The 26,468-nt window shown below is 38.5% G+C and overlaps 1 protein-coding gene across 1 annotated transcript in view; it reads left to right on the forward strand.

Annotated features, from left to right (window-relative positions):
- Positions 1–26,468, forward strand: part of KIF13A (kinesin family member 13A) — a 302,781-nt gene that overhangs the window by 119,918 nt on the left and 156,395 nt on the right. Inside the window, 1 exon segment of the mRNA XM_006888691.1 lies at positions 5,799–5,811. Coding sequence (XP_006888753.1) covers positions 5,799–5,811 — 13 coding nt within the window.

Raw genomic sequence — 26,468 nt, forward strand, 5'->3', positions numbered from 1 at the left:
GTTTGTTAGCCATCTGAATGTCGTCTTCGGTGAAGTGCCTGTTCATATCCTGTGCCCATTTTTCTATTGGATTATTTACCTTTATCTTGTTGTGGCATTCATAATGTTTTGCAACCATCATTACTCTTTACAAAACTTCATCATACTGCATAAAATCTCTGAATGCATTGAATTACCTCTGATAACCTCTACTCTTTTTTAGATCTATATAATTTGCTTTTTCTTGATATTTTATTTAAGTGGAATTACACAATGTGTGTCCTTTTGTGTTTGACATATCACACAGAATGTTTTTAATATTTGTTCTGTGTCATAGCATGTATCAGAATTTCATTCTTGTTTATAGCTGCGTAATATTCCACACTCTCTATAAATTGTGTTTAGCCATTCATTATTGATAGGCATGATGGTTTTCACCTTTTGGCCACTGTGAATAACATGGTTGTTTCCAACTTTTGCCTATTGAAAACCATTGCCGTACACATTGGTGTACATGTATCTCTAAGTCCCTGCTGCTAAGTCTTCTGAGTGTTTATCTAGGAATGGAATTGCTAGGCCTTATAAAAATTCTTGGCTAAACTTTTTAAGAGACTGTCAAGTTGTTTTCCACAGACTGTATACTATTTTACAATTGCCCTAGCAATTATGGAGGGCTCCAGTTTCCCTTTGTCTTCACCAACACTTGTTGTTCTCCAAATTGTGGATTTTAGATGGTACTTCTTTATGGTCTTTGTTTACTTTTCTCTAATTACTGACAAGAGAGCTTTGGTGGTGTAGTCCATTGAGAGTTGCACTATTAACCCAAGATGGCACCTTTCTGGCAATTGGAATTCAACAGCAGCTCTGAGGGAGAAAGCCGGGCAATTTCCTCTTATGTAATATATAGCCTCAGAAAACCACTAAGTCAGCTAACAGTGGACTCCAACTTGATAGCATTGAGATTGAGAATTACTAACAAAGGAAACCTAGTGGTATACATGTTGGGCTGCTAACCATAAAGATGGTGGTTTAAATCCACTGGTCATTTCACATGAGGAAGGTGGACAGTCTCCTCACATTAAGAATTACAGCCATGGATGTATGATGGAGGGTCACTGAGAGTCAGAATCAACTCAAAGGCAGTAAGTTTGCTCTTTTATTTGTTTAATTTTTAAAATTCCTAAATTATGAGAATGGTCAAGATAGGGTAAGATTCTGATCTATTATTGTTCATAGGGTCACTATGAGTCAGAGTCGACTCATTGACACTTAAAGACAATAGTAATGATGAGCATATTTTCATGTACTTGCTGACTTGAGTCTTGAGGATGGGAAAGTTTCATTAAACAGTTGGAAGGGAAGGGAGCAACGTAAAGGTATGGGAATTGCATGAATTGGATCATGGATGCACATTTTGAGTTGCAAGGAGGGATTGGTTTACTAGTCTTGAAAGGGAAAGGAAGCTTGCATTGTTTTACAAAATTGAGTTAGTGTCATCATTGGATTACACTTCTATATTTTCTCCTAATTTTGAGACCTAAGAATGCTACTTTGCTGCTTTTTGGAATAGCAAATTCTGTGTAGTTTATTTCTTTGAAATACGCAAAGGATCTCCTAAAGCATGCTTTTCACTTAGAGAGGTTCACACATCTACAAACAACGCCTTTAGAGAGGATGAATGAGACAGTGGTGGAAAGTGTACCTGCCTTCTGCTAAGTGACAGGGAATATTCTTTCTAAGAAGTCAGCAGCAACTTGTATCTAGAGGTCAGTGAGGTCTTTTAAAGAATTTTTTTTTCTATTTTTATTTGCTTGAAAGTTTACAAATCATGTTGGTTTTTCATTTAATCATTCATATGCATTTTGTTTTATATCATTAATTACAGTTAATTAATCAATATACTTTATTAACTACATTGTTTAATCAGTCAGTTTACTACCTTTCCATTCACCCAACATCCCATCAACATAGGGATATGATTATTAAAACATATTTTTTATATTTCTTGTGTTAAGTCCTCTGGTGGTGCATTGGTTGAAATGTACTAGTCACTCAGTGGACTAAGGCAGTAGCAGTCCTGGGACAGCCCTGTGTATCCTGGAGTTCTGTTGAATCACGTGGACAGTTCTGCTCCCCCTGTAGGGTCATCCTGAGTTGCAGTCACTCAGTGGCTGTGGATATTTGTTGTTGATGTTGGATGTTGAACTTACTAGCTCTGAATTTTATCTCTTTTTACACTAGTATCACTTTAGTTTTTTCCAAAGGTATTACATATTATTTAATGATATTGTTGATTATAACATCGCAAGCCTTTTCTTCATATTAAAGAAGAGTGGCATGCATTCTCTGGGTTTTGGAGGAATTGCTCTTGTCCTTAATCAGTGCTGATTTCACTCCCTACCATCACAACTGAATAAAGGTTTACCAGTCAATGAACTGGTGAATGGCTTCCTTTGCCTCTGTTACCAGTATAACTGACGAGGAAATTTGGGGACGGGTTCAGAGCTGCTGTACATCGGGTTACTATACATCGCAGGTAACTCAACGGCACATTAACAACAGTAAAATACTGTGACAGGTTTGTAAGAAGGAGTGGCATCCACTTCCTAAACAACATGCCTTCAGAAACTCTATGAACTTTGATAAATGTCCATAGTTGTAGAGAGGCTTCAGGCCTTTTGTTCATAGGGTCTCTATGAGTCATGCTCAATTTGATGGCAGTCAACAACAACAACAGTATATAAGTTTAGTGGTTTTCTTTTCTCCCCTCTACCCAGTCTCCATTTATTCTCAGCAAGAAGTTTGAAACACCAAAGGAAAGGGCAGAATTCTCTTAGTATTCGCAAATGTTCTTTTATAAGTAAAAATGATGTCCTTTAAAGTACTTGAAACACTGAAATATAATTGACTTCCTAAGAATAAAACAAAGGAAAATAAAAACCCAGACAAACAAAAATCCTTAAAGAGCTATCAGTAAGACAAGGGTAGTTGGATTAATCGATAGTTAAATCGTTAAATGAACTATATATTAGCTGAAAGCAGCACTTGTTCTTTGCTGCTGGTGTTGGCTGTTAGACACTGAATAAAACCAAAGCAAGCAAAACCCAAGCCATGGGGTTGAGTCCAATGTGTAGTGTCCTTCCATTGGATTTTTGAAGCTCTAAATAGTGTCTTTTCCCCACAAAATTTTTATTATGATTTGAGTGAAAGTTTACAAAGCACATTTCTTTTTCCGTCCCTTGTGCACATTTTGTTCCATAACTTTAATTAATATTCCATAGCATTAATGACTTCATCAGTGTCAAGAAAACAAAGATGTTCACTACTTGACTGAGACGCAGCATCATGGTGGTGGTTGGTGGTGATGGTGTTATGTGCTGTCAAGTCGCCAGAGACTCATAGCAACCCTATGTACAACAGCCGTAAATGCTGCTCTACCCTGTGTCAGTCTTTTTGTCTCTGATACACTTACCCTGTCACCCTCATCACTGAATCAGTCCATCTCATAGAGGGTCTTCCTGTCCTGCACTGTCCCTCCATCCTCCCAAGCATGATGTCCTTCTCCAAGAACTGATCCCGCCTTGCAGCATGTCCAGAGTATGTCAGATGAAGCTGATTTGAGTCTACCAGAGGCAACTAAAGACAGATCTGGTGTTTGCTTCTGAAAAGTCAGTGCTTGAAAACAATTGTGTACACACAGGATCTCAGAATTGTCTCAGCAGCAAATTGTTTTTGAAGGAGGAGAACGGGCGTATAGAGAACGCATCTGAGAATTCTAGAGAGGTCTCTGGGATTCCTATTGGAATCCCTGTTGTGAGAATGGTGCAGGTTTAGAGCACGGTTCTAGTTTGTAGTTCACAGGGTCATGAGGAGTCAACTCAGCAGCCCCTAACAACAGCCCTTCTTGGTTCAACACAAATTAATGGGAAATGTGTATTTTATTAAGTTGTCCTGTGCTGTTTCATATGATTGTCTTACTACAACCGAAGTGGCCTGTTTTTGTTTCTTTGTTGAGTAAACAGTTATTTAAATGACTTCTTAGAAGTGAAAAAACAAAATAATAGAAACTTAGAAGTGCTGTGTCTGACGGTTTTCACTGTTAGTTACTTCACCTGCTCTGAACAGATGCCTCTCAGAGCTGTGTTGTTGGCAGAAAAGTCAAGCTTTTAGCACAAGATTGAAACTTACAGCTTTCTTAGAATTAAAACCAACCACACATTTTTTATTCTAGAATCTCTAAATGTTTGTCTGGTTTGTAAAATTGACGCACAAGTACTTTCAGACTTGGTTGGTAAGCAGCCAGAGTCCAGTTATTCTAGCTGGAGTTCCCCCTCCAAAACTTAAAACACACATTTGTCATTGTTTCTGTCTATCTGAAGTGATACCCAAGCCACCAGGATTTGTTTCCTTTCAGCAAATGCAGGGGAATTTCAAAATGATATGCAAGGTGTGTATTATAGGAAGGTTGTCATTTTCTTTCTCAGGACTTGGACAAGTGAAATTACTCACTTGATTGTGAACTCCATGGACGTTCTTCCCTGCCAGCAAGCTCAGGGCTCCCTTTGTGGCCTTTGGGCTCTGCAAGAGTGTCAGATGAAATGGTGGAGAATGGCAGTGTGCTATTTTTGCGTGCACCTTTTGTTTCCCATGCCCTCTGCCCTGGGGGGTGGGGAGGAGAATCTATTTCTTTATCCCATGATTCTGATCCCTATGAGCAAGTATTAAAAACCATGGGAAAAACTCTCTCATTTCTCTTTCATACTAATTTTACTGTGCATAATTGATGCCATCAGAGGTTGATCAAGCATAACCACATTGGGAAGCTAAGAACTGTCAGAGCGTAGAAATCATTCTCCAGCTCCTTAATTTTGCACAGAAGGAATATACTGGCAAAACAAGTCAATGAAATATTTTGCATCTTGAAAATGATTTCCTTTTCCAAACGGTTTTCAGGTTTAATGTTAGCTATTTCTGAGTTAATTAATTTATGAAAATGGATGTTCCAAATGTGGTTGTGCGCAGCTGTGTTCATTTTCTGAAGACTCAAAGAACTAAGATATGATGATGTTATAGTTCAATAAAAAGATTTACTAAACGTATCATTAATATGTGCGCTGCTTCTAGCTTCATGTTAGTAAAAAAGCAAAATATGAAAATGTTTATATCAACTCTGGTTGCTGTAGACTCAGAATCGACTATAGCTGAACTCTCAGCAGGTATTTTTGGAGGCTGGGGAGAGGTAATGCCTTTATGTTAGCAGCCCAGCTCCCTACAGATTGCATCACCAGAGTTCCCTGGGTTGTGTGTGTATGGGAGTGTGTGTGTGTACTAATAGAATTGTATGATTGGGGCAAGAGACGTAATATATTTCTATTCAGGCTTAGCCTATGTGAAAATTATCGTCTAGAACCATAAATGAGAAAAACACATAAATTAGAGAATATATAATTAAATGAAATATGCATATATTCTCATATTAATTGAAGACAACTTTGCAGATGAAAATTTACTTCAAATTTTCACACATGGTGATGTCTGTGGCATCTTTATCTTAATTCTCTTCCATTGGCATTTCTTAGAATTGTTAAAAATATCTCTGAATGAGCTTGTGGGTTAAATGAAGACATGTATTATGCTTGTAGAATGTCTTTTAGCACGTGTAAAAGCTTGCCACCTCAGGCTATGAAGTGTGTTAATTTGGTTGCAATTTGAATTCACCTTATGTTTTTCTTTCTTTCATTGCTTCCGTCTGGTGTGGCTGCTGTGCTGACAACTCTCCTCATCTCTGCTGCTGCAATTTTTTTGGTTGCATCATTAAGGAAACCTCCCAAGGTAGGCACCGATACAGAATTTGACGTGTTTACTTACTTAATATGCAAAGATCCAAGGTTTCATCTATCACAACAACCCATGTGAAACACCTCTCCCTGACAAGGAAAAGAACAGTCCAATGTTATTACTGAGATCCCAAACAAATGATATTGACAGTAATGTGAAATTAGAGTGCTACTCTATACATAACAACCCATATGTTATTCATTTTATGAATGAGTGTTCTTCTCTTCAGAGTAAATAGGTGTTATTTCTATTATTTCTATAATAAAGATGAAATGAAACCCAGAGAAATGGAACCACTATGGTAGTTCATATTGAGTGAGAGGAGAAGCTGGAACCGTATGCACCTACTATGCATTTGTTGACATGGTTTGTTTAGGATCAGATCTTTACGTATAATAGTTATTATGGAAAAATGGGGGATGACTACATCAGATCACAGTATAGGTCATTTGTATAACTGCAGTATCGTATCTTTACATCACTATCAAGTTATATCTTTACATATTATATCATTTAGACAGCTGCCAAACCACTGAGAAGCATGACTTTGACATGCTGACAAATAGTCTTATCCATCACACCAGTATTATTCTCGGCTCATGCATCATTAACATAGAATAGTAGAATTTATTTTTTTTTTACTGTTGTCAAAAATGTGAAATACCAAAGTCAAGATGGTTGAAAAGTGAGGAGTAGGTGCAGTGTTACCACCTTAGAATTGGAAGGGCAAAAATAATGTCATAGTTTGATAGTTTGGCAATTGTGATTATTGATCAGGTAAACTCTCTTTTATGTACTTTACTAAGAAGAGTTAAAATCATAAAAAAAAACTTGTCCAAATTCTTAGATGAATATTTAACTTCCTTCTGTCTCTGGGTATTCTATTTCCCAGCCCATCACAAAGTCCATGGGTTGCCATTGTCTACCATTGTTCTGATCAAGCTTTACTGCTGTGTTTACTAGTTTTGTTGTTGTTGTTAAGTGCCATCAAGTTTAATACTATTCATAGTGATCCTATGAACAAAAGATCTGAACCCTTTTGTGTCCTGCATCATCCTCATGCTTCCTAATACCCAAGAGCCATTGCAGCAGTCACCATGTCAATCCAATTTGAAATCCTGATGAAGATTATCCAGAAATGACTGGAACATTGACAGAGAACTACCACAAATACAAGTTGGGTTTAGAAGAGGCTGTGGCACTAGAGACATTAGTGCCAATGTCAGATGGATCTTGGCAGAAAGCAGAGTACTGGAGGAATGTCTGTTTGTCTTTCATTGACTATACAAAGGCATTTGATTGTGTAGATCATAACAAATTGTGGCTAACCTTGAGGAAAATGGGAATGCCAGAATACTTGATTGTGCTTATGCGAAAGCTATACTTGAACTAGGAAGCAGTCCTCAGAACAGAACAGGGAAACACTGCATGGTTCAGAATCAGCAAAGGAGTGTGTCAGGAATGCATCCTGTCTCTATACTTTTTCAATCTTGATGCAGAACATATCATTCAGGAAACAGGGCTTTATGAGGTGGAATGTGGCAGTCAGGAAATAAAAAATCTGCTGTCATGGACCTCTCTAGAGTACTGAAAAGCAATGATATCAGTCTAGAGACGAAGGTGTATCCAATACAGGCCATGATCTTCACAATTACTTGTTATGCTTCAGAGAGTTGGACGATGACTAAGAAGAATCAATGCCTTCAATTTGTGGTGCTGGAGAAGAATCTTGAACATGCCATGGACTGCCAAGAAAGCAAATAGGTCTATCTTGGAGAGGGTGAAACCAGTTTTCTCCTTGGAGGCGAGGATTATGAAGCTCCATCTCACATACTTTGGGCACGTGGGCAGGAGGGACTGATCCTTGGAGAAGGACATCATGCTTGGAAGGATGGAGGGACAGTGCAGGAGAGGAGGACCCCAGATGATATAGACTGATTTAATAACTGAAGCAATGGGGGTTGGTGTTACGGAATTAGTGAGACTGGCTCAGGACAGGACAGGGTTCAGAGCCGCTGTACATAGGGTTGCTATGGCTCACAGGTGACTCGATAGCACATAACAAAAATATAAGGCAAATCTGGAAAATAAAAGATAAACATGATATCAAACAAGCAGCACAAGATTATTTTTTTTAAAAAAAACCCATAATTCTTTGTATAAACATGGTAAACTTATGTGAAATGGAAAAGGTGTTTTTGGTGATGATCACATACACATGAGATTTTATTGATTTAAAACAATTAGATTTTTATCATGAATCACCAGCAAAAGAATCAGAGAAGACTGGCTGTTTGACTGTAAACTGATAATTATTCTGGACAGGGCACATATGCTGGATGAATAGACCCTCCCAGCCTTCTAAGGCAGGTGGAGAAGAAACAAGCAGACAATATAAAGCAGAGATTACAAAATTAGTAAGTGTGAAAATGGCACAGGAACATCTGTCATCTGTGTCTAACTTCACAAGGAAGGAGAATCAGCGTCAGCCCAAAGCTGGTTCCTATGATGTGGAGGTCAGACGGCCCTTCACCCTTTCAACCTTTTCCCCACTTCCAGTTCTGACACCAGCCATCCTCCATGTCATTCTCCACTTCTTTGCTGAGTTTAATAATTCATTGCAGTGGCTACACAAGGCCCACAGGCAATAGTCAGTTTTTTATCAGGGAAGTAACGGGTTATAACATGGAATCAGGATTAGTGGGAGGGGTGCGGGGGGATTGTATACCAAAGAAGGAATTTTTCTTCTGCTTTTCAAAGAGAGGAGAAAACTAGGGGGCCGGGGGAGGGCTGGGCAGGAAGTAAAGTGCAACAGTAAATGAATAGAAATCCAAAATCTCTGTAAACATATATTAAAATGAATAAAATAAAATTTAAAAAAAAGAAAGCAAATGGGCACAGCTTCTCTTCTTCAATACTGGACAGATCATCTTGGTCATGCAGCATTTCCTCTTCAGGACCAGCCTCCTCTTGTAGCACATGGTTCCTCTGGGGCCTCGCCTCTTCCTTCCTTAGACAACTGTTGGAAAGTTTTTTAACTCCACCAATAAATGTCCAAAGGCTCCACCAGTATTGCAACCAGTAAGACTTGGCCCAAAGACACTTGGCTCTCTTGCCCCATTGCTTGGAATGTTTAACTCTGCCAGCAAGCAAGCCTCTTCCCAAAGATGCTCAGCAGTCTCACTCCATGAATCAGTTTGCTTGCTGTAACCAGTTGCCTCTGTGGACTGGGAAACTCCTCTTGTACTGGTCTCCTGGGTCTGGGGCTGCTTCTTGTCCCATCTCAAAGCTCTTGGTCTCGGTTCTCAGAGCATGGACCCTGAGTGCAAAAGATAAATTCCACTCCTGTCTCTTCTTTCTTTATAGTTGTTGTTGTTGTGTACCATCAAGTCTGGACACATTATAACTGACCCTGCAGCAGGTTTTTCAGAGGGAGGGAACTGCATGGGAGATTGCTCATCCTTTTCCCATGGAGCAGCTGGTGGATTCAAACTTGGCACCTTTGGGATTGCCTTGCAATTTCTTACCACTAGGCCACCAGAGCTCTCTTCTTTTATAGTAATAATTGATAAAGCAATACCTTTTTGCTTTTGAGATTAGCTACCTTTAAGTTTAGCAGGGTGGCAAAACTTCTCCTTCTCAGAGTTCCAATACCTTATTTGGGCCAGCCCGTTTTATAAGTGTTCTTTGTACCTTATTTGCATTGTTAGCAGGCTGTTCAGTTCCTCTGATGGGCCATAACACTTTATTTGCATGGTTCTACCCAGTCATTTTGCATGAGTCACACAAAACATGGCTACATTAAATAATAGACTACATTGCTGTAAAGAATCACCCGATCAAGACACATGTGAAGATGGAAATTTAGAGACGAATACCTTGGATGTATCGTGAGAGAAGGATGGGCAATCTCCTTCCGTGCGATTAATTCCTTCTGAAAATCCACTGGAGGGTCAGCTATGAGTCAGTTCTGACTCCAATTGTAAAAAAAAAAATAAAATCAACAACCACCACCTTGGATTTTGGGGTATGGAACTAGCAGCTTGAAGTAAGAATGGTGTTTCTGACAGATTTGTGTAATTGAGAAGGCCTTATAGAACAAAAGTGTTAGAATTCAGGTCTACAATACCAAGAGTCCTTGGTATTCTCTTTGTATCTTAAGCCAGCGAGCTGATAAAGAATCAGCTCTGGATGAAGGACTTCTGTTGATCTAGTGTGTAATGTGTTGGGCTACTAACTGAAAGATTGGCTACTCAAACCCACCAACACGCAGCTCCTTGGGAGACAGGTGGCAGTCTCCATCTGTAAAGAATTACAGCTTCTGAAATCCATGAGACAGTTGCTCTGAGCTGGAATTGACTTGATGGTAGTGGGTGGTTCTTGCCTTTTCTGTCTTTTGAGTAAAATGGTAACCAGATGCATGCCAACCCTCACATGGATCTCTGTGTGGTTTCAAATACTTTGTATGCTCCAGGAAATCTTAAGCGCTAAAATTGGGTCAAAGTGATTTTGTAGCCTGTAAGTCTCTAATGATTCTATAGTCAGTTTTAAAAACATCATTCTAGGCAATAGCCAAGCATAATGAAGGCACATGAACAAGAACCAGCAGAAGTACTAGAAATATAAATAGACCCAAATATCCCAGAGGTTTAAATTACTAGACATGTGTTTTAAAATAATTAGGCATCTCTCTTAGAGCTAGGGATTTTGGACATTTCCTCATGTGCTTGTTAGCCATCTGAATGTCTTCTTTGGTGAAGTGTCTGTTCATATCCTGTACCCATTTTCCTACTGGATTATTTACCTTTATCTTGTTGTGGTACTCAAGTATTTTATAAATTCTGGATATAAGTCCCTTATCTGACATGTCATTACCAAACACTTTTTCCCAGTCTGTGGCTTCCCTTTTTACCCTGTTGGAGAAGTTTTTGGATGTGCATAGGGATTTGATTCTTAGAAGGTCCCATTCATCTATTTTATCTTCTTCTGGTTGTAGATTTTTCAGGATACTTGGAAGACTCTTTATGTTATGGATTAGGACTACTAAAGTTTTTCCAAGCTTTTCTTTAAAAGAAGTTTATAGTCCTTGGTTTTAGTCCTAGATCCATGATCCACCTTGAGTTGGTTTTTGTATATGAAGTGAGGTGTGGATCTTGCTTTAGTCTTCTGCAGATAGTTTTCCAATTTTGCCAGCATCATTCGTTAAAAAGGCTGTCATTTCCCCACTTAACTGATTTCATCTCCTTGTCAAAAACCAGTTGACTGTAGATAGATGGGTTAATCTCCGGGTTCTCAATTTTATTCCATTGATCCACGTGTCTGTCATTGTACCAGTACCATGCTGTCTTAACCACCACAGCAGTGTAGTAGGATTTGAAATCAGGGCGTGAGATACCTCCTACTTTTTTCTATTTTTAAGGAGTGCTTTGCTTATTCGGGCTTCTTGCTATTCCAAATGAAACTGGAGATTGCCTTTTCCATCTGCTGGAAGAATGGGAGTGGTATTTCTATTGGGATTGCATTAAAAGTATAAATTGCCTTTGGTAGTATTGCCATTTTCACAATATTGAGTCTTCCTATCCATGAGCAAGGGATATTCTTCCACTTCTCCCGGTTTCTTTTTGTTTCTTGTAGTAATGTTTTGTAATTTTCTTTGAATAGATCCTTTGTGTTTCTGGTTAAATTTACTTCCAAGTATTTAATCTTGTGATTAGCTATTGTGAATGGAATTATTTTTTTTTTAGTTCTGGCTCTGTATTCTCTTTGTCACTGTAGAGAAATCCAACTGATTTTTGTATGTTGATCTTGTATCCTGCTACTTTGCTAAATTGGTCCATTGTGTCCATTAGTTTTCTTGCTGAGTCTTTAGGATTTTCTAAGTATACTATCATATCATCTGCATAGAAAGATAATTTTACCTCCTCTTTGCCAATTTGGATACCTTTTATTCCCTTCTCTTGTCTTACTGCTATCACTAAGACTTTCAAAGCAATATTAAATAAGAGAGGTGATAGTGGGTATCCTTGCCTAGTTCCTATTCTTAAAGAGAATGCCTTTAACCTCTCTTCATTGAGAACAATGTTGGCTCTCAGGTTTGCATAAATACTTTTTACTATGTTGAAGAAATTCCCCTCTAATCCTATGTGAGATATCATCTCACCCCACTAAGAATAGCAACATTTAACAGAACAGCAAGCAGCAAATGCTGGTGAAATTGTGGAGAAAGTGGAACCCTTACTCACTGTTGATGGGTGTGTAAAATGGTGCAACCACTGTGGAAGGCTGTGTGGCACTTTCTCAAAAAGTTGCAAATAGAGATACCAAAGAGACAGTAACTGACATCCAGGCAGATATATGCATTCCCATGTTTACTGCAGCTTTGTTCACAATAGCCAGCAGTTGGAAACAACCTTAGTGTCCATCAACAAATGAATGGATAGAGAAGCTGTGGTATATTCACAAAGTAGAATACTACGCTACATTAAAAAACAAGGAACTCAAGCAATGTTATTCAAAATGGGTGACCCTGGAGCGAAGTATCTCAATCACAAAAAGGCAAATACTGCATGGTGCCACTGTTGTAAAACAGGACTGACATCGGGGTTGGGGGGAGCCTGAGAAAGATGGGCTCAATAATGAATACTGTATTGAAACAGATGAGGGAGAAAACTGTTTAAAAATGATATGTGATTAGGTATTTATGTCATGACAGGAGTCCAGAGCGAAGGCTGCATAGTGGAGTGGACCTGGGGGAGGGTTTGTAAAACAATGAAAGAATTTTTCTTTTACTTTTCCAAGAGGGTAGTGTACTAGGGGAGGGTTGGGAGGGGAGAAAAAGTACAGCAATGAATGATTGGAAATCCAAAGTCTCTGTAAATTTTCATTGAAATTAATAATAAATTTAAAAAAATAATTATGCATATTATGTTCGAGGAGGAAATAAAAACTATTATTCTCTTACCTTTGAGAGAGTCCTAGAACTTACAAACAAATAACATTACAAATTTAGGAAATAACTTAATGTGAATTATAAATTGGGAAAAGCCAAAACCAAATTTAATATTAGAATTTAGTAGCAGAATAGATTCAAATAAAGAGAAAATGAGATAACTGGAATATAGGGTGGCAGAAAATGTAAAAATGAAGTACAGAGGAGAGAAATGGTACAGTTAACAACTAGGCAAATGATGTAATAGCAAAAAGACAAAACAAAAAATAATTTAGACATAGACTTTGTACCCTTCTCAAAACTTAAAGTAGACCGTAGACTAAACATCTACAAGATGTATAGGAGAAAATTTAGATGATCTTGGATTTGATGTTAGCACTTTAGATTTAGTTCCAAAAAAAACATGATGAAAGAAAAAATCATGGTGAGTCGATTTTCATTAAGATGAAAAGCTTTGGCTCAGCTCTGTTTAGAGAATGAAAATATTAACAGTTGACCAGGAGAAGATATTTGCAAAATACTTAAAATTTTCAGTTGGATAGGTGTGGTTTCCCTTATCACAGTGACTGTAACCTCGAGTTAACTTACAGTTTTCTTTTTTAATTTCCTTTTAATTGAGTGAAGATTTACAAATCATATTTTTTATACAATCATTCAGAGCCGTTTTATACTATTATCATTGATTAATGTTACTTTGGTTTTCAGTCAGAATTATGTTTTAAGATTGCTGGGGGAGAAAAAAGACAAAAGAAGAATAAACATAGCTAGTAATTTTCTGATAAAGTCTGAGTATTAGCAGATGTTGTGGTCCAAAAAGTTGGCACGTAAAAATACTAAACAGTCCTATCTGAAGAAGAAGGCTCCCATACACACTGAATTGAAGAAGAACAGGAAAATGTACTCAATCACAGTGGCTTTGCCTTCAGTAGCCCAGTTCCTAGATTCTCAGATGGCCCCAGAATTTCCAGCACATTCTAGAACTCTTTATTTTTCATGCTTTTGTCTTGTCCTACACTGGTGTCTTGCCTTCCTGAGAAACCACATTGAAATACATATCTAGAAAAAAAACCTCTTTCTTTTTTCCCTGTTTCCTTCTTTCCCTCTATAGTTATAGAATATTTTCTACATGCCAACTTAGCACTGTGGAGGTAGGAAAGAATTATAACTCTGACCATTCAAACTCTCTTGTTCGAAGAGCAAGAGAGTAAGAGACTTAGGTATGACTTGGTCAGGATTATCTAGTGGGAGAGTTAGGTTCCAGACCCAACCTTTCTGATAGCCAATCTAATTCACTTTCTCTTATACCAGAGGGTTGTAAAATACGTTTTCGGTTTGCTGAGTATTCTGGGACAAGATAAATATAATACCTGTAAAATAATTTTGTTTAGGCTTATACACGTTTTACTCCATTCTTTTACCCATGATTGTTGTACTTAGTATATTCTAATTTAGTATGTGATTTATTTGAATAGTTTTTGTTAATTCTACTTTAAAATATTTTGGGGATTTTATGAGTGAATTTAAGAACTGCTTACCTTCAGGATGTTTAATCCTTGTCTGTTTGCTGATAAATTTGTATTAAAGCACTTTGATCCAAAGAAAACACATTGTGGTAAAATAAAATTGTTTCTTTTTGAGGGAAGTGTCCTTTTAAAAGAACTAAGTATTGAGTTTCATAAAAATTACTCAGAAAAATGGGAGGGAAGAACCTTCCTTTGTACTGGGTTTCTATGAGTCAGAATCAATTTGAAGGCAGTATGTTGCTATGCCATATATAGTTTTAGTCAGTCTTGTTTTCATAATCTGTGAATGCCATTATGTTCTTTTGCCTCTGCTGATTTACTTTAGTAGATTTCCAAAAACAAAAGACTTGTCTCATGAAATGAATCCTAGGCCTGTGCTGGTCAGTGTGGTACCAATTTTCAACAGGTGGTATGTGTGTTGTAAATGTAAAACGCATACCAGGCTTCAAAGAAATTGTATAAGAAACAGCAAAAAAAAAGAACTATTTTGGGCACATTGGGAAATAAATATATTGTGGTGGTGTTGTTAAGTGTTGTCGAGTCAAGCATGACTCACAGTGACCCTATGAACAAAAGACCTGAACCCTGTTCTATAACTATTGTCGTGTAAGTTCATAGAGTTTCCAGAGGCATGTTTAGGGAGTGGATGCCACTCCTGCTTCTAAGTCTGTCTAAATCTGAGAGCTCCACAAAATACAGTTGACCATGGGTAACCATTATGGCATTTGACACACCAGTGACAGAGCATTCAGACTCAGAGCAACCTCAAATTACCCCAGTACGGCAAATTGACCAACCAGTGCTGTACCACTTAGAAGTATGTTCCAAATAACACCTTCTAGAATCCAACCCCTTTACACATGAGCCTCCAAACTGGAGACTTAGTAGCAGCCCTGCTAGTTTTTAAATACACAGGCCTGCCCACCAGATTCTGATTGGCTCTAAACAAGAGGCTTCCAGCCCATAGCCACATTTCTAAAGTTTTATTTTTTAGTGTGTCTACTCCGTCTAACATACTTTGGACATGTTGTGAGGAGGGACTGGTCCCTGGAGAGGGATATCATGCTTGGGAGGGTGGAGGGACAGCGCAGGAGAGGAAGGCCCTCTATGAGGTGGATTGATTCAGTGACTGGGATAATTGGGATGGGAGTGTCAGAGACAGTGCGATTGGCACAGGACAGAGCGGAGTTTAGGGCTGTTGTACATAGGGTCACTATGAGTCGCAAGCGACTTGACAGTACATAACAACAACAACAAAACTATAAATATTTTCAGCTGTATATTTTCAGCTAATATTATCTTTCTATTGGACAGTTAGCACTGTCTTAAGATCACACATGTGATTAGGTATGGAACATTTTTCTATTACCCATCCTAGGTTTTCACTTCTTTTTGTTAGCAGTTAAAAAGCCCTGCAAATGGAGCCACCAGAGCTCCCTTTACTTGCTTCTTCTCCCAAAGACATGTAGCAGCAGCTACATCTATGCTAAAGTTCCTTTTCGCCTTTATATCTGTGTCCAGGAGTGTTGCAGCTGCATGAAAGCATTGGCAGAATAACCTTTTAGTGCATTTTTCCTTAAAAATTTTTTATAATTTTTCTCTCAAAATTTTATTCAAAATATTGTTAATATTTGAACTCACTACTGGAAGAATTCTGTATTCCCATTCCTAAGAAAAGCGACCCAATAGAATATAGAAATTGATAGAACAGTATCATTAATGTCACATCGAAGCAAAATTCTGTTGAAGATCATTTCAAAATGTCTAGAACAGTAAATTGACAGACAACTGCCAGAAGTTCAAACTGTATTTAGAAGAGGCCATAGTACCATGGATATCCTTGCTGATGTCAAATGGGTCCTGACTGAGAGCAGAGAATAACAGAAGAATGTTTATTTGTGCTTTATTGACTATACAAAGGCATATGACTGTGTAGCTTATAACAAATTTTGACTAACATTGAGAATAGAATCCCAGAACAATTAATTGTACTCATGCAAAACCTTCACCCATGTCTATTAGGTCACATCATGATAGATGAAGAATGGGTTGAAATTATCAGTGATTTCTTCTTACTGGAGTCTATAAATAAAACTCTGAATACTAGCAGTCAAGAAATTAAAAACTGTATCACATTGGGAAAATCTGCTGTGAAGGACCTCTCCAGTGAATAATGTTGTCAATTAAAAGACTAAGGTGCACATGATGCAGATGATGGCCTTTTCATTTACTTGCTATTCATCTGAAAGTTGGACAGTGACTAAGGATGACAGTGGAAGAGTTGATGCTTTGGAGCTGCAATGTTGGAGTAGAATTCTGACATCAGTGGACTGCCGAAGAAGAAATAAGCCTATCTTGGAGAAATTGAAACCAGGGTTCTTCTTGGAGGCAAAGATGGTGAAACTTGGTCTCACATACCTTGAACATATTGTTAGGAGGAATCATACCTTGGAGAAGGACATCATGTTTGGCAATGTCATCATAAGAGAGAAACACTCTCAGGAAGATGGATTGACAGGAGGACTATAACAGTGGGCTCATGTACATATTGGAGATGGTCAGGATGGCACAGGATAGGGCAAGACTCAAATCCTTCCTTTATTGGGTCACAATGAGTCAAAGTCAACTCAAAAGGTATATAACAACAACAGAAAAATTGAAAGGTGGGCATACCGAACCTACCAGCTGCTCTGCTGGCAAAAGATGAGTCTGCCCCAGTGAGGAGTCACTACCTCAGAATGCATAGAATACAAACTCTGTGGGGCAATCCTGCTTTGTTCTGACTGTGAAGCAGAATCTACTGAATATCAGTGGGTGAGGGCACATGTAGAAGGTCCTAAGTTCATTAGTAGTTACCAGACTGGGAGGAAGAGGTGAGAACAGGAGCCACCAGACTTCTATTAAGGGTGATGTAAAAATTTGAAACTAGGTCCTAGTGACACTTGCACACATAATCACTACAATTGATACCACTGAATTGGGCTTGTAAAATATATTTAATTAGCAGTTTTATTAAGTATATTTTTATTACAGAAAAAAAAATTTAAAACCTAAGAAAGTAAGTAGCCTGAAGAGGACTTGGGAAAATAGTCTGGTAAAACTAGGAAGAATCATTTTGGAATTTTGTATCAAAAAATTATATGAGAAAAATGTACATTCCAGAAATTAGTTTGGCCACAGAATACAGCCTATGTTGGTGAGCAGCAAAAGCTAAAGAACCCAGAGTGGATACAGTGTAGGGTCATTTAATAAAAAACACTTTGCCTTGGAGTGTGCCTGTTCTAACCCACAACTGCTGGTGAAGTCTGTTCTGACTCAGAGTGACAGGCACATTGCGTTCCCAAGGCTGTAAATCTTTGTAGGAGGAGACGGTCCCATCTTTTTCCCATGGCAACCTTAAATGTTGCATGGTTTGGAAGAATGCAAGTTTATTTCTCTACTGAGACACATCAACTGATCATCAACATGATTCTCCCGTATTTGGTACTTGCTATTATTGTGGCATCAGGAGTCCTGGTGGTGCAGTGGTTAAGCACTAAACTGCTGAACAAAAGGGCAGTGGTTCAAATCTACCCAGAAGCTCTATATGAGAAAAACCTGGGGCCTCCCCTCCACATTTCCTTTTAAGGAAGGCGGTGTGTCCCTTTGGGTATGTAAATTTCTAATAAATATATCTTTACTATTTTACCTTAAAAAAAGAAAAACGTAGTAATTGACTGTAGGGCTATATCCTGGAAGATTCTATAAGGCAGTACTGCTTACCACATGGAGTCACTATGGAGTGAAGTTAACTTGATTAATCATAACAGCACTACAGTTTTTTGTAGCCAAAGGGAGGAAAGGAAGAAAGCAATGCAATAATCCCTTACTGCTGTTGCTGGAACTGGTTAACATCATCTTTGTTCATATTTCACTCACAAGAGCAAGTCACCCAGCCAAACTAGAGGTCATTCTTTTGCTCATTACCATTGAATTGGAACCAACTCATAGCTGCCCCTTCACCAGGTTTCCAGAAACAGTACATCACAGGGGAGGAGAGTACCCGTCTTCCTCCTTCATATCAGCTGATGTCTCATAGCTGACCCTCCAGTGGGTGTTCAGAAAGCTGTAAATTGAATGGGAAGACATTGACCATGTTTCTCCTTACCTTCAGCTGGTGGATTTGAACTGCCAGTCTTTTAATTGACAGCACGGTTTCCTATTCACCAGAACACTAGAGAGTACTGTTGAATCAGAACTGACTCATTACCGACCCTCCAGCAGGTTTCCAGAGGCAGGGAATGTCACAGGAGATTGCCCATCTTTCTCCCACGGAATAGCCAGTGGATTTGAACTATGCAATTTTGGGTTGCCAGTGCAGCTTTTTACCACAAGATCACCAGGCCTCCCTTTAAAACAAAATATCCTCCAAAACATGGTACTGTGCATTTCTGTCTTGACGCTTCTACTAGTCCTGCCCCTTCCCCCTTTCCTTCTGCCTGGCTTTCTTCAGAGCCAGATATCCCCACTCTGACTGTGCCTTCAGATGTCTAAAGATGCATCTGACAGGATACCAGATTCTTGACTTAGAGCTTCCAGGAAAACAAAACACAACAACTATTTCTATCCCCTTTTTTTTCTGAATCGATCTCTAACCCAGAAGAGCAAACCCACAGGGTGCTTGAGGTCAGTAATGTCAGAGGGATTTTTAAAAAGCCACCCCCAGATTTTTTGTTTTTAAATAAGCAGCAGTAATCATTCATTAAGGATTACTACAAGATCACATAGTGTATGCTTCAAATATTTGCAGCTAATCTGTTAGCCTATTTGATGATCAAGAAGAAATATTCTGCATTTGAAAACATCCAAATTACCTGTTGGAAGTGCTGTTGCAGAACTCATTTGGATGCTAACTTTATTCTGATGGGAAGTAATCAGGGACATAAAAGAACTAGAAATAATTCTGATTGTGTATTTTATGTTTGCTTACTCTGCTTCACCTCCTTCGCAAGGAGTGAAGCAGATTTGAAAAATGAGTGGTGAAAGGATTAAAAAGGAATGTTTGAATGAGTTTGTATTTTCAGATTGATTAAAGCTCCCTTAATAGTTTTGAGGATACCTTTCCTTTTGGTACCTTTCCCCTTTTTTGCAGTTGGAGTCATTAATATTAACACCCTTCCTTTAACAGCTCTCATACCTATTTTTTATATAATTTTTTAATATGTATTTTGTATATATATTTGTGTATAGTAGTTGAAAGATGCCTTATATGGTACACATTTTTATATGTTAGATTACTGTTTAAATGGTTGATACTTTAACCTATTCAGAGTCACCTTGAAACACATATGTGATGAACTGCTTCTAAAAAGTCACAGCTCTATACAGCTCTATGGGAGCTCTCGTGGCCTAGTGGCAAGAAGCTGTATTGCAATCTCAGATGTGCCTGGTTTGAATCCACCAGATGCTCTGCTGGAGAAGGAGGGACAATCTCCTCCTGTATCAGTCAGATCTGATTTGATGGTAAAATGCACAAAAAAATAAGAAAATTTTTAAAATGAAAAAAAAAGTCACAGCTCTGAAATTCATATGGAGCAATATTTTTAAAACATTATTTTTTTATTTTATACTAGTTTATTTATTAAATTCAAATACATTCTTTTCAGACCCGATACTTCCAATATCTCTCACCACCTCACCTATCAAATTGTAAAACCCCGTGATTAATCCCCCCTCCCAGCACATTCTCATCCCTCTGCTCACTCACCTTGAATCCTTCTACTCCGTCTACAGTAATGGTTTTATACAGTATTTGTTCTTGTGGGACTGAATTAGTTTGCTCAGCATAATGCTCTGCAGCCCCTCCCAAGTTAGGTAATAATTTATTAAATCATTACTCCTGTGTACTGCGTAGTATTCCATTGTGTGAATGTACCACAATTTCTCAGTTCATTCGTTTGTGGTTGGATATCTGGGCTGTTCAGATGTTCTTGCAATGGTGAATAACGCTGCTATAAATATTGGAATACAAGTCTCCATTTGTGCCTCAGTTCTCATATTCTCAGAGTATATTCCAAGCAATAGAATAGCAGAGTCATATGGAATTTCTATGTTCAGCTTTTTGAGGAAGCAACAAACTGCCTTCAAGAGTGGTTGTACCATTTTACAATCCCACCAACAATGTAGAAGAGTTCCTATCTCACCACGTCTTCTCCAACATTTATTACTTGCTGTCCTGTTAAACTTTGCCACTGTTACTGGGGTGAGATGGTATTTCATTGTGGTTTTGATTTGCATCTCCTTTATTGCCAGTGATTTTGTACATTTCTTCATGTGACTATTGGCCATCTCAGTATCTTCCTCAGTGAAAAGTCTTTCCATGTCTGTTGCCCATTTTGGAGTTATCAGTCTTTTTCACATGGAGGCCTAGGAGTATTCTGTAAACTTTTGTTATGAGACTCTTGTCTGAGATGGTATTGTCAAATGTTCGTTCCCAGTCTGTAGGTTCTCTTTTCACCCTGTTGGAAAAAGTTTTTGATGCACACAGAGATTTAATCTTTAGAAAGTCCTATTCATCAATTTTATCCTCTTCAGATTGTGCATTTTGGCTGTATTTGGCAGTCTCTTTATACCATACACTATGCCTTCTAAGCTTGATCCCAGTTTGTCTCTTATGAACTTTATGGTTTTGGGCTTTACTTCCAGGTCTTTGATGCACCTTGAGTTGATTTTTTTATATGGTGTGAGATGTGGATGCTGTTTCAGCATTCTGCAGGTGGAAGTCCAGTTTTGCCAGCACCATTTGTTGAAGAGGTTATCATTTCCCCATTTGATAGCTTTGGTTTCCTTGTCAAATATTAGGTAACCATTGATAGCTGGATCTATTTCTGGGTTCTTAATTATGTTATATTTGTCTATGTGCCTGTCATTGTACCAGTACCATGCTATTTTGGTTACAACTGCTGTGTAGTAGGTTTTGCGGTCAGGGAGTGCTATGCCTCAAACCTCATTTTTGTTTCTCAGAAGTGTTTTGCTTATTCGGGGTCTCTTGCCTCTCCAAATAAATTTGACAATTTCTCTTTTGGTGTCCTTGAAAAAGAAATTTGGTATCTGGATTGGGATTGCATTGAACATATAAATTGCATTTGGTAGGATTGTTATTTTCACGATATTGAGTCTTCCTATCTGTGAACAGGTCATATTTTTCATATGGAGAAATTCTGCTCTGTACATGTGGAGTCACCAAGAATTGGAACCAACTGGATGGCAACTAATAACAATAAAATAGTAGCTGTGGTTCTTTTATTTAAAAGGAATAGGAATTTAGTCAATATTAACCAAAAAAGAAGGCGACACTGAAGGCATTGGCAAAAAATAAGGCCCCAGGAAATGATAGGATATCAGTTAACATGTTTCATGTAATAGATACAGTCCTGGATGTGCTCATCAATCTATGCCAGGAAATTTGGAGGACAACTGTCTGGCCAGTTGACTGGGAGAAATTCATATTTGTTCCCATTCCCAAGAAAGATGATCCAACAGAATGTGGAAATTATTGAATGCTATTAGTATCACATTCAAGCAAAATTCTGCTGAAGATCATTCAAAAACAACTAGGACATAGTACATAGATGGAGAACTGTCAGAAGTTAAAGCAGAATTTAGAAGAGGCTATGTCACCAGAAATTTAATTGTTCATGTCAAGAACCCTGGCTAAAAGCCTTAAAATACCAAAAGAATATTAATGCTTTATTGACTTTGCAAAGGTATTTGACTGTGTGTATCATAACAAACTATGGCTAACATTGAACAGATGTGAATCCCAGGACAATTAGTTGTGCTCATACAAAACCAATAAACCAAACAGAGTAAGAGAATACTACATGGTTTAGAATTAGGAAAGATGTACATCAGGGTTTTATTATCTCTCCTTACCTAATCAGTCTGTATTCTGAGCAAATTTTTGAGAAGCGGGACTTTGTGAAGAAGAATATGGCATCAATGTCAGAGGGAGACTGATCATTTGACACAACTTTGCTTGCTGAAAGTGAGGAGGCCTTAAAGCACTTGCTGTAGAAGATCAAAGACAGCCTTCAATATGGATTGCATCTCAACATCAAGAAATGAAGGGTCTTACTACTGGATCAATAGACAAAGTCATGATAGATGGAGAAAAGATTAAAACTGTCAACAAATTCATCTTGCTTGGATTCACAGTTAACACTGTTGGTTGTCAGGAGACATATTGCACTTGGAAAGTCTGCAGTCAGGGACCTCTCTAAATTATTGAGGAGTAATGATGTCAGTTTGAGGACTAATGTGCTCCTGATTCAGTGCTCCTGGTCTTTTCAGTCGCTTATGCATTTGAGATCTGGACAGTGAATAAGGATGACAACATAAGAATTTGATACCTTTGAGCTGTGGTTTTGGAGAAGATTACTGAGTATCCCTTGAACTGCCTAAAGAACAAACAAATATATCTTAGAGAAAGTACAGCTAGAGTGCTCCTTGGAAACAGAGATGATAAAGTTTTGTCTCACATACTTTGGGCATGTTGCTAGCAGAGGCTATTCCTTGGAGAGCACATCATGCTAGGAAAGGAAGAGAGTCAGCAAAAGAGAGGAAGACTCTCAACCAGGTGAATTGACTCCATAACTAACTGTAGCAATGGGTGCAAGTGTGTCAGAGTATGAGAATGGCACAGGATAGGACAGGGTTCGAATGTGTTAGTCATGAGGTCACTGTGGGTCATATTTGATGGTACTTAACAACAACAATGAAAAGAGAAATGTATGATAAGAATTCTGCTATGTGCTGTTCAGTTTACTACACCTGTTATCAACCCTGTGAATGACACATCTGTACCTTGCTCTTTCCTGAACCGTCCTCACCATGCCTGTGATGCTCAAGTGATGTATTGTTAACATCACTATGGCAATCCATCTTGAGGAGAGTCTTCCTCTTTCCCTTACTCTCCATCTTTCCCAGCAACCTATCTTGCTCCAAGGTCTGGTTCCTCCTGAGAATATACCCAAAATATGTGCGATGAATTTTCACCATCCTTGCCCCTAAGGAACACTCTGGTTGTACTTCCTTCAAGACAGATTCATTTGCTCTTTTGTTATATTCAGTATTGTTCATCAACACCACAATTAAAAGGCTTTGATAAGAGTTCCAGAGTGTCTCATAAAAACTCAAGGGTAAGAAGTGGATGGTTTTCTGATCCAATCACGCTTTCCTCTCTCATTGTCCTCCTGAATGTCTACTTTATTTGTCTTGGTCACTATAGACCAGCTTTCTGATTCTCTGTTTCACATGGTTAAGAAATATGTCCTGAACATATCCTAGACTTAAGCATCAGGCATCAAAGGAAGATAGTAGCGAGCTCTGGTGGCCTAGCGGTGACAAGCTGTGCTGGAATTCCCAAGACATGCAGTTCGAACCACCAGCTGCTCTACAGGGGAAAAGGATGGGTAGTCTGTTCAGTTAACCCACTATGGGTCTGTTCCATCTCAATGGTACTCAAAAACAACAAAGAGGGGTTTAAAAAAAAAAGGAAGATTGATTGACTTCCTTAGACCCAAATATAAAAATCTAAAGTCAGACATCACTTTGAATTTTATTTACTGTGACCAAGGGCTTGAGGAACTGTTAGGGGTCCTGCTTGAACTACTGTGGGTCTCTCTCGACTTGTTCACTGAGCACTCAGTAGGGAGGGAATAAAAAGTAAGGGAGCCAAATTATGAAGTGATGGATTGGATAATCCCCCTGAAGAATAAAAGCTGTTTATAGAATAAATTGGACAAAAATAAAAGTAGGTATTCACTACAGATGCACACTTGGGTTGAGTGGTGGAAGCTTTGATCATTACCATAAAACCAAAACCAAGCCAATTGCCATCAAGTCACCTCTGTCTCTTGGTGACCTATGACTATTATCATAGTGGTCTGATAGTTGACCTTTCTGTCTCTTGCACCCATTGAGTACATCTGCCACAGGGAGACTGTGATCTTGTCACTTACCAGTAAACGGAATTCCTGGCTTCTTGATAAGGCACGTGAAGTCTTCCATGAGATGACCTCATTTGGGATCTCCTGGTTTTTCTCCTCCTCGCTCTCTTAACACATTGCTGAAGTCACACATAGGCCTTTGTGTCTCTTAAAATCTTTGTCCTTTACTGGAATGCCTTTTCTATTGTCTTCTCTGAGGTTAACTTTCAAAATTCAGCCCTAGTATTACCTCTTGTAGAAATCTTAAGAGTTCTTCTATTAGTTTAGTAATTCTGTTTTTATATTCCTGCTAACCTTTCCATTGACCTCTGTATGCCTCTTATTCTTTTTTTTCCCCCCTCTTTCATTTTGTGTACTGTCAAATTGGATCCAACTGGCACAGGAGGACATTGTCCCTCCTTCTCCAGCAGAGCATCTGGTGGATTCAAACAGTGTTCCTTCAGGATTGCAGCACAGCGTCTTGCCACTAGGCCACCAGAGCTCCCTCACCTCTTATTCTTATTGCCTTTTACACTTTCTTGGTACCTTTTTATTGTTATTGTCAATGAGTCAGCTCTGAGTTGTGAAAACCTTATGTAAGACACAGAAAGTGTTACTGGTTGGGTGCCGTCTTTATCATTGCTGGTATATTTTATTTCATTGCCACAGCTGCTATGTCCATCCATCTCATCCAAGTTTTCCTTCATTTTTTCATTGACCGTTGAATGTACCAGCAATGATGTCCTTTTTTAATACTTGATCTTTTCTGATGCCATGTTTAAAATGTTGTTGTTGTTATGTGCCATCGAGTCGCTTGTGACTCATAGTGCCTCTATGTACAACAGCTCTAAACTCTGCTCTGTCCTGTGCCAATCGCACCATCTCTGACACACCCATCCCGAGATAAGTAAAATTCTCACTTTCTCATCTCCAAGGGACATTCTGGTTTTATTTCATCCAAGACTGATTTGTTCATTCTTCTCATAGTCCAAAATGTATTCCCATTTCTTGTCATTACCATGCTTTGGACACATTAGTTCATTTTGCCTGCCCTTTTCATTACCCAATTTTTTTTAAGCTTGTGAGGTGATTGAAAAGACTCAGAGACACCTTAGTCATCAAGTTTCATCTTAGCTTCCCCACCCCCTTCCTTTTTTTCTTGGTTTGCTTACAAAGTTTGTATACATTGTGGTTCACACTATTCTTCATTCACATTATGCTTCATACAGTCATTCACATGCATTATGCTTTATAAAATTAATCATCATTGGACCTTGCCTATCATTACCCTGCCTTTTTACCCAGATCCTTCCCATTTCCTTTTGTCCTCCTTCTCCTCCACCCATCAGATTGTGCACTGAAGCAGTCTTTAGCAGAACAGAATTGCCCAGTATAATACATTGTCTGGTTTCTTGACTGCCATTTCCATGGATATTGATTGTTAATTCTAGTATAATGAAATCATCAACAGCTTCAATTTCTTTTCCATTTGTCACTTGAAGCTTCTTAGTCACCTCCCTTTGAAATTATTAAAATTATTAAGCTCTTATTTCTGCCTTTGTTAGCCCATAGTAAGTACTCAGTAAATGTTTTTATTGCAAGGGTATAAGGATGAATCAGTTCTCACAAAGTTTAGGGAAGACACAAGAGTATACTATTTACCAACAACAAAGGTAACTACTATTACAGCTACAGTTCAACAATTTCATTTATTGTTGCTGTTGTGTACTATTGAGCCAAGACTGACTCATAGCTGAACTTTCAGCTATGTTCAGAAGCAGTAAAGCACACTGTAGGAGACTGCCCATCTTTTCCCCATGGAGCAGCTTGTGGATTTCACACTATGGACCTACAAGGATTATCAGTTGTTGTTGTTGTTGTTGTTGTTGTTATGTGCCATCAAGTCGCTTGTGATTCATAGTGACCCTATGTACAAGAGCCCTGAATGCCGTTCTATCCTGTGCCAAACTAGCCATCTCAAATGCACTCATTCCTACCACTTCACTCACAGAATCGATCCATCTCACTGAAGGTCTTCCTCTCCTTCGCCGCCCCTCCATTCTGCCAAACATGATGTCCCTTTCCAAGGACCAGTCCCTCCTTGCTACACACCTAAAATATGCGAGATGAAGCTTCAGAATCCTTGACTCGAAGGAGCAAACCAGCTTCACCCTCTCCAGGACAAACCTGTTTGTTCTCCTAGCAGTCCAT

This window comes from Elephantulus edwardii, unplaced genomic scaffold, assembly GCF_000299155.1.
Source record: "Elephantulus edwardii isolate Elephantulus edwardi_28Jun2011 unplaced genomic scaffold, EleEdw1.0 scaffold00070, whole genome shotgun sequence".
Lineage (NCBI taxonomy): Eukaryota > Metazoa > Chordata > Mammalia > Macroscelidea > Macroscelididae > Elephantulus > Elephantulus edwardii.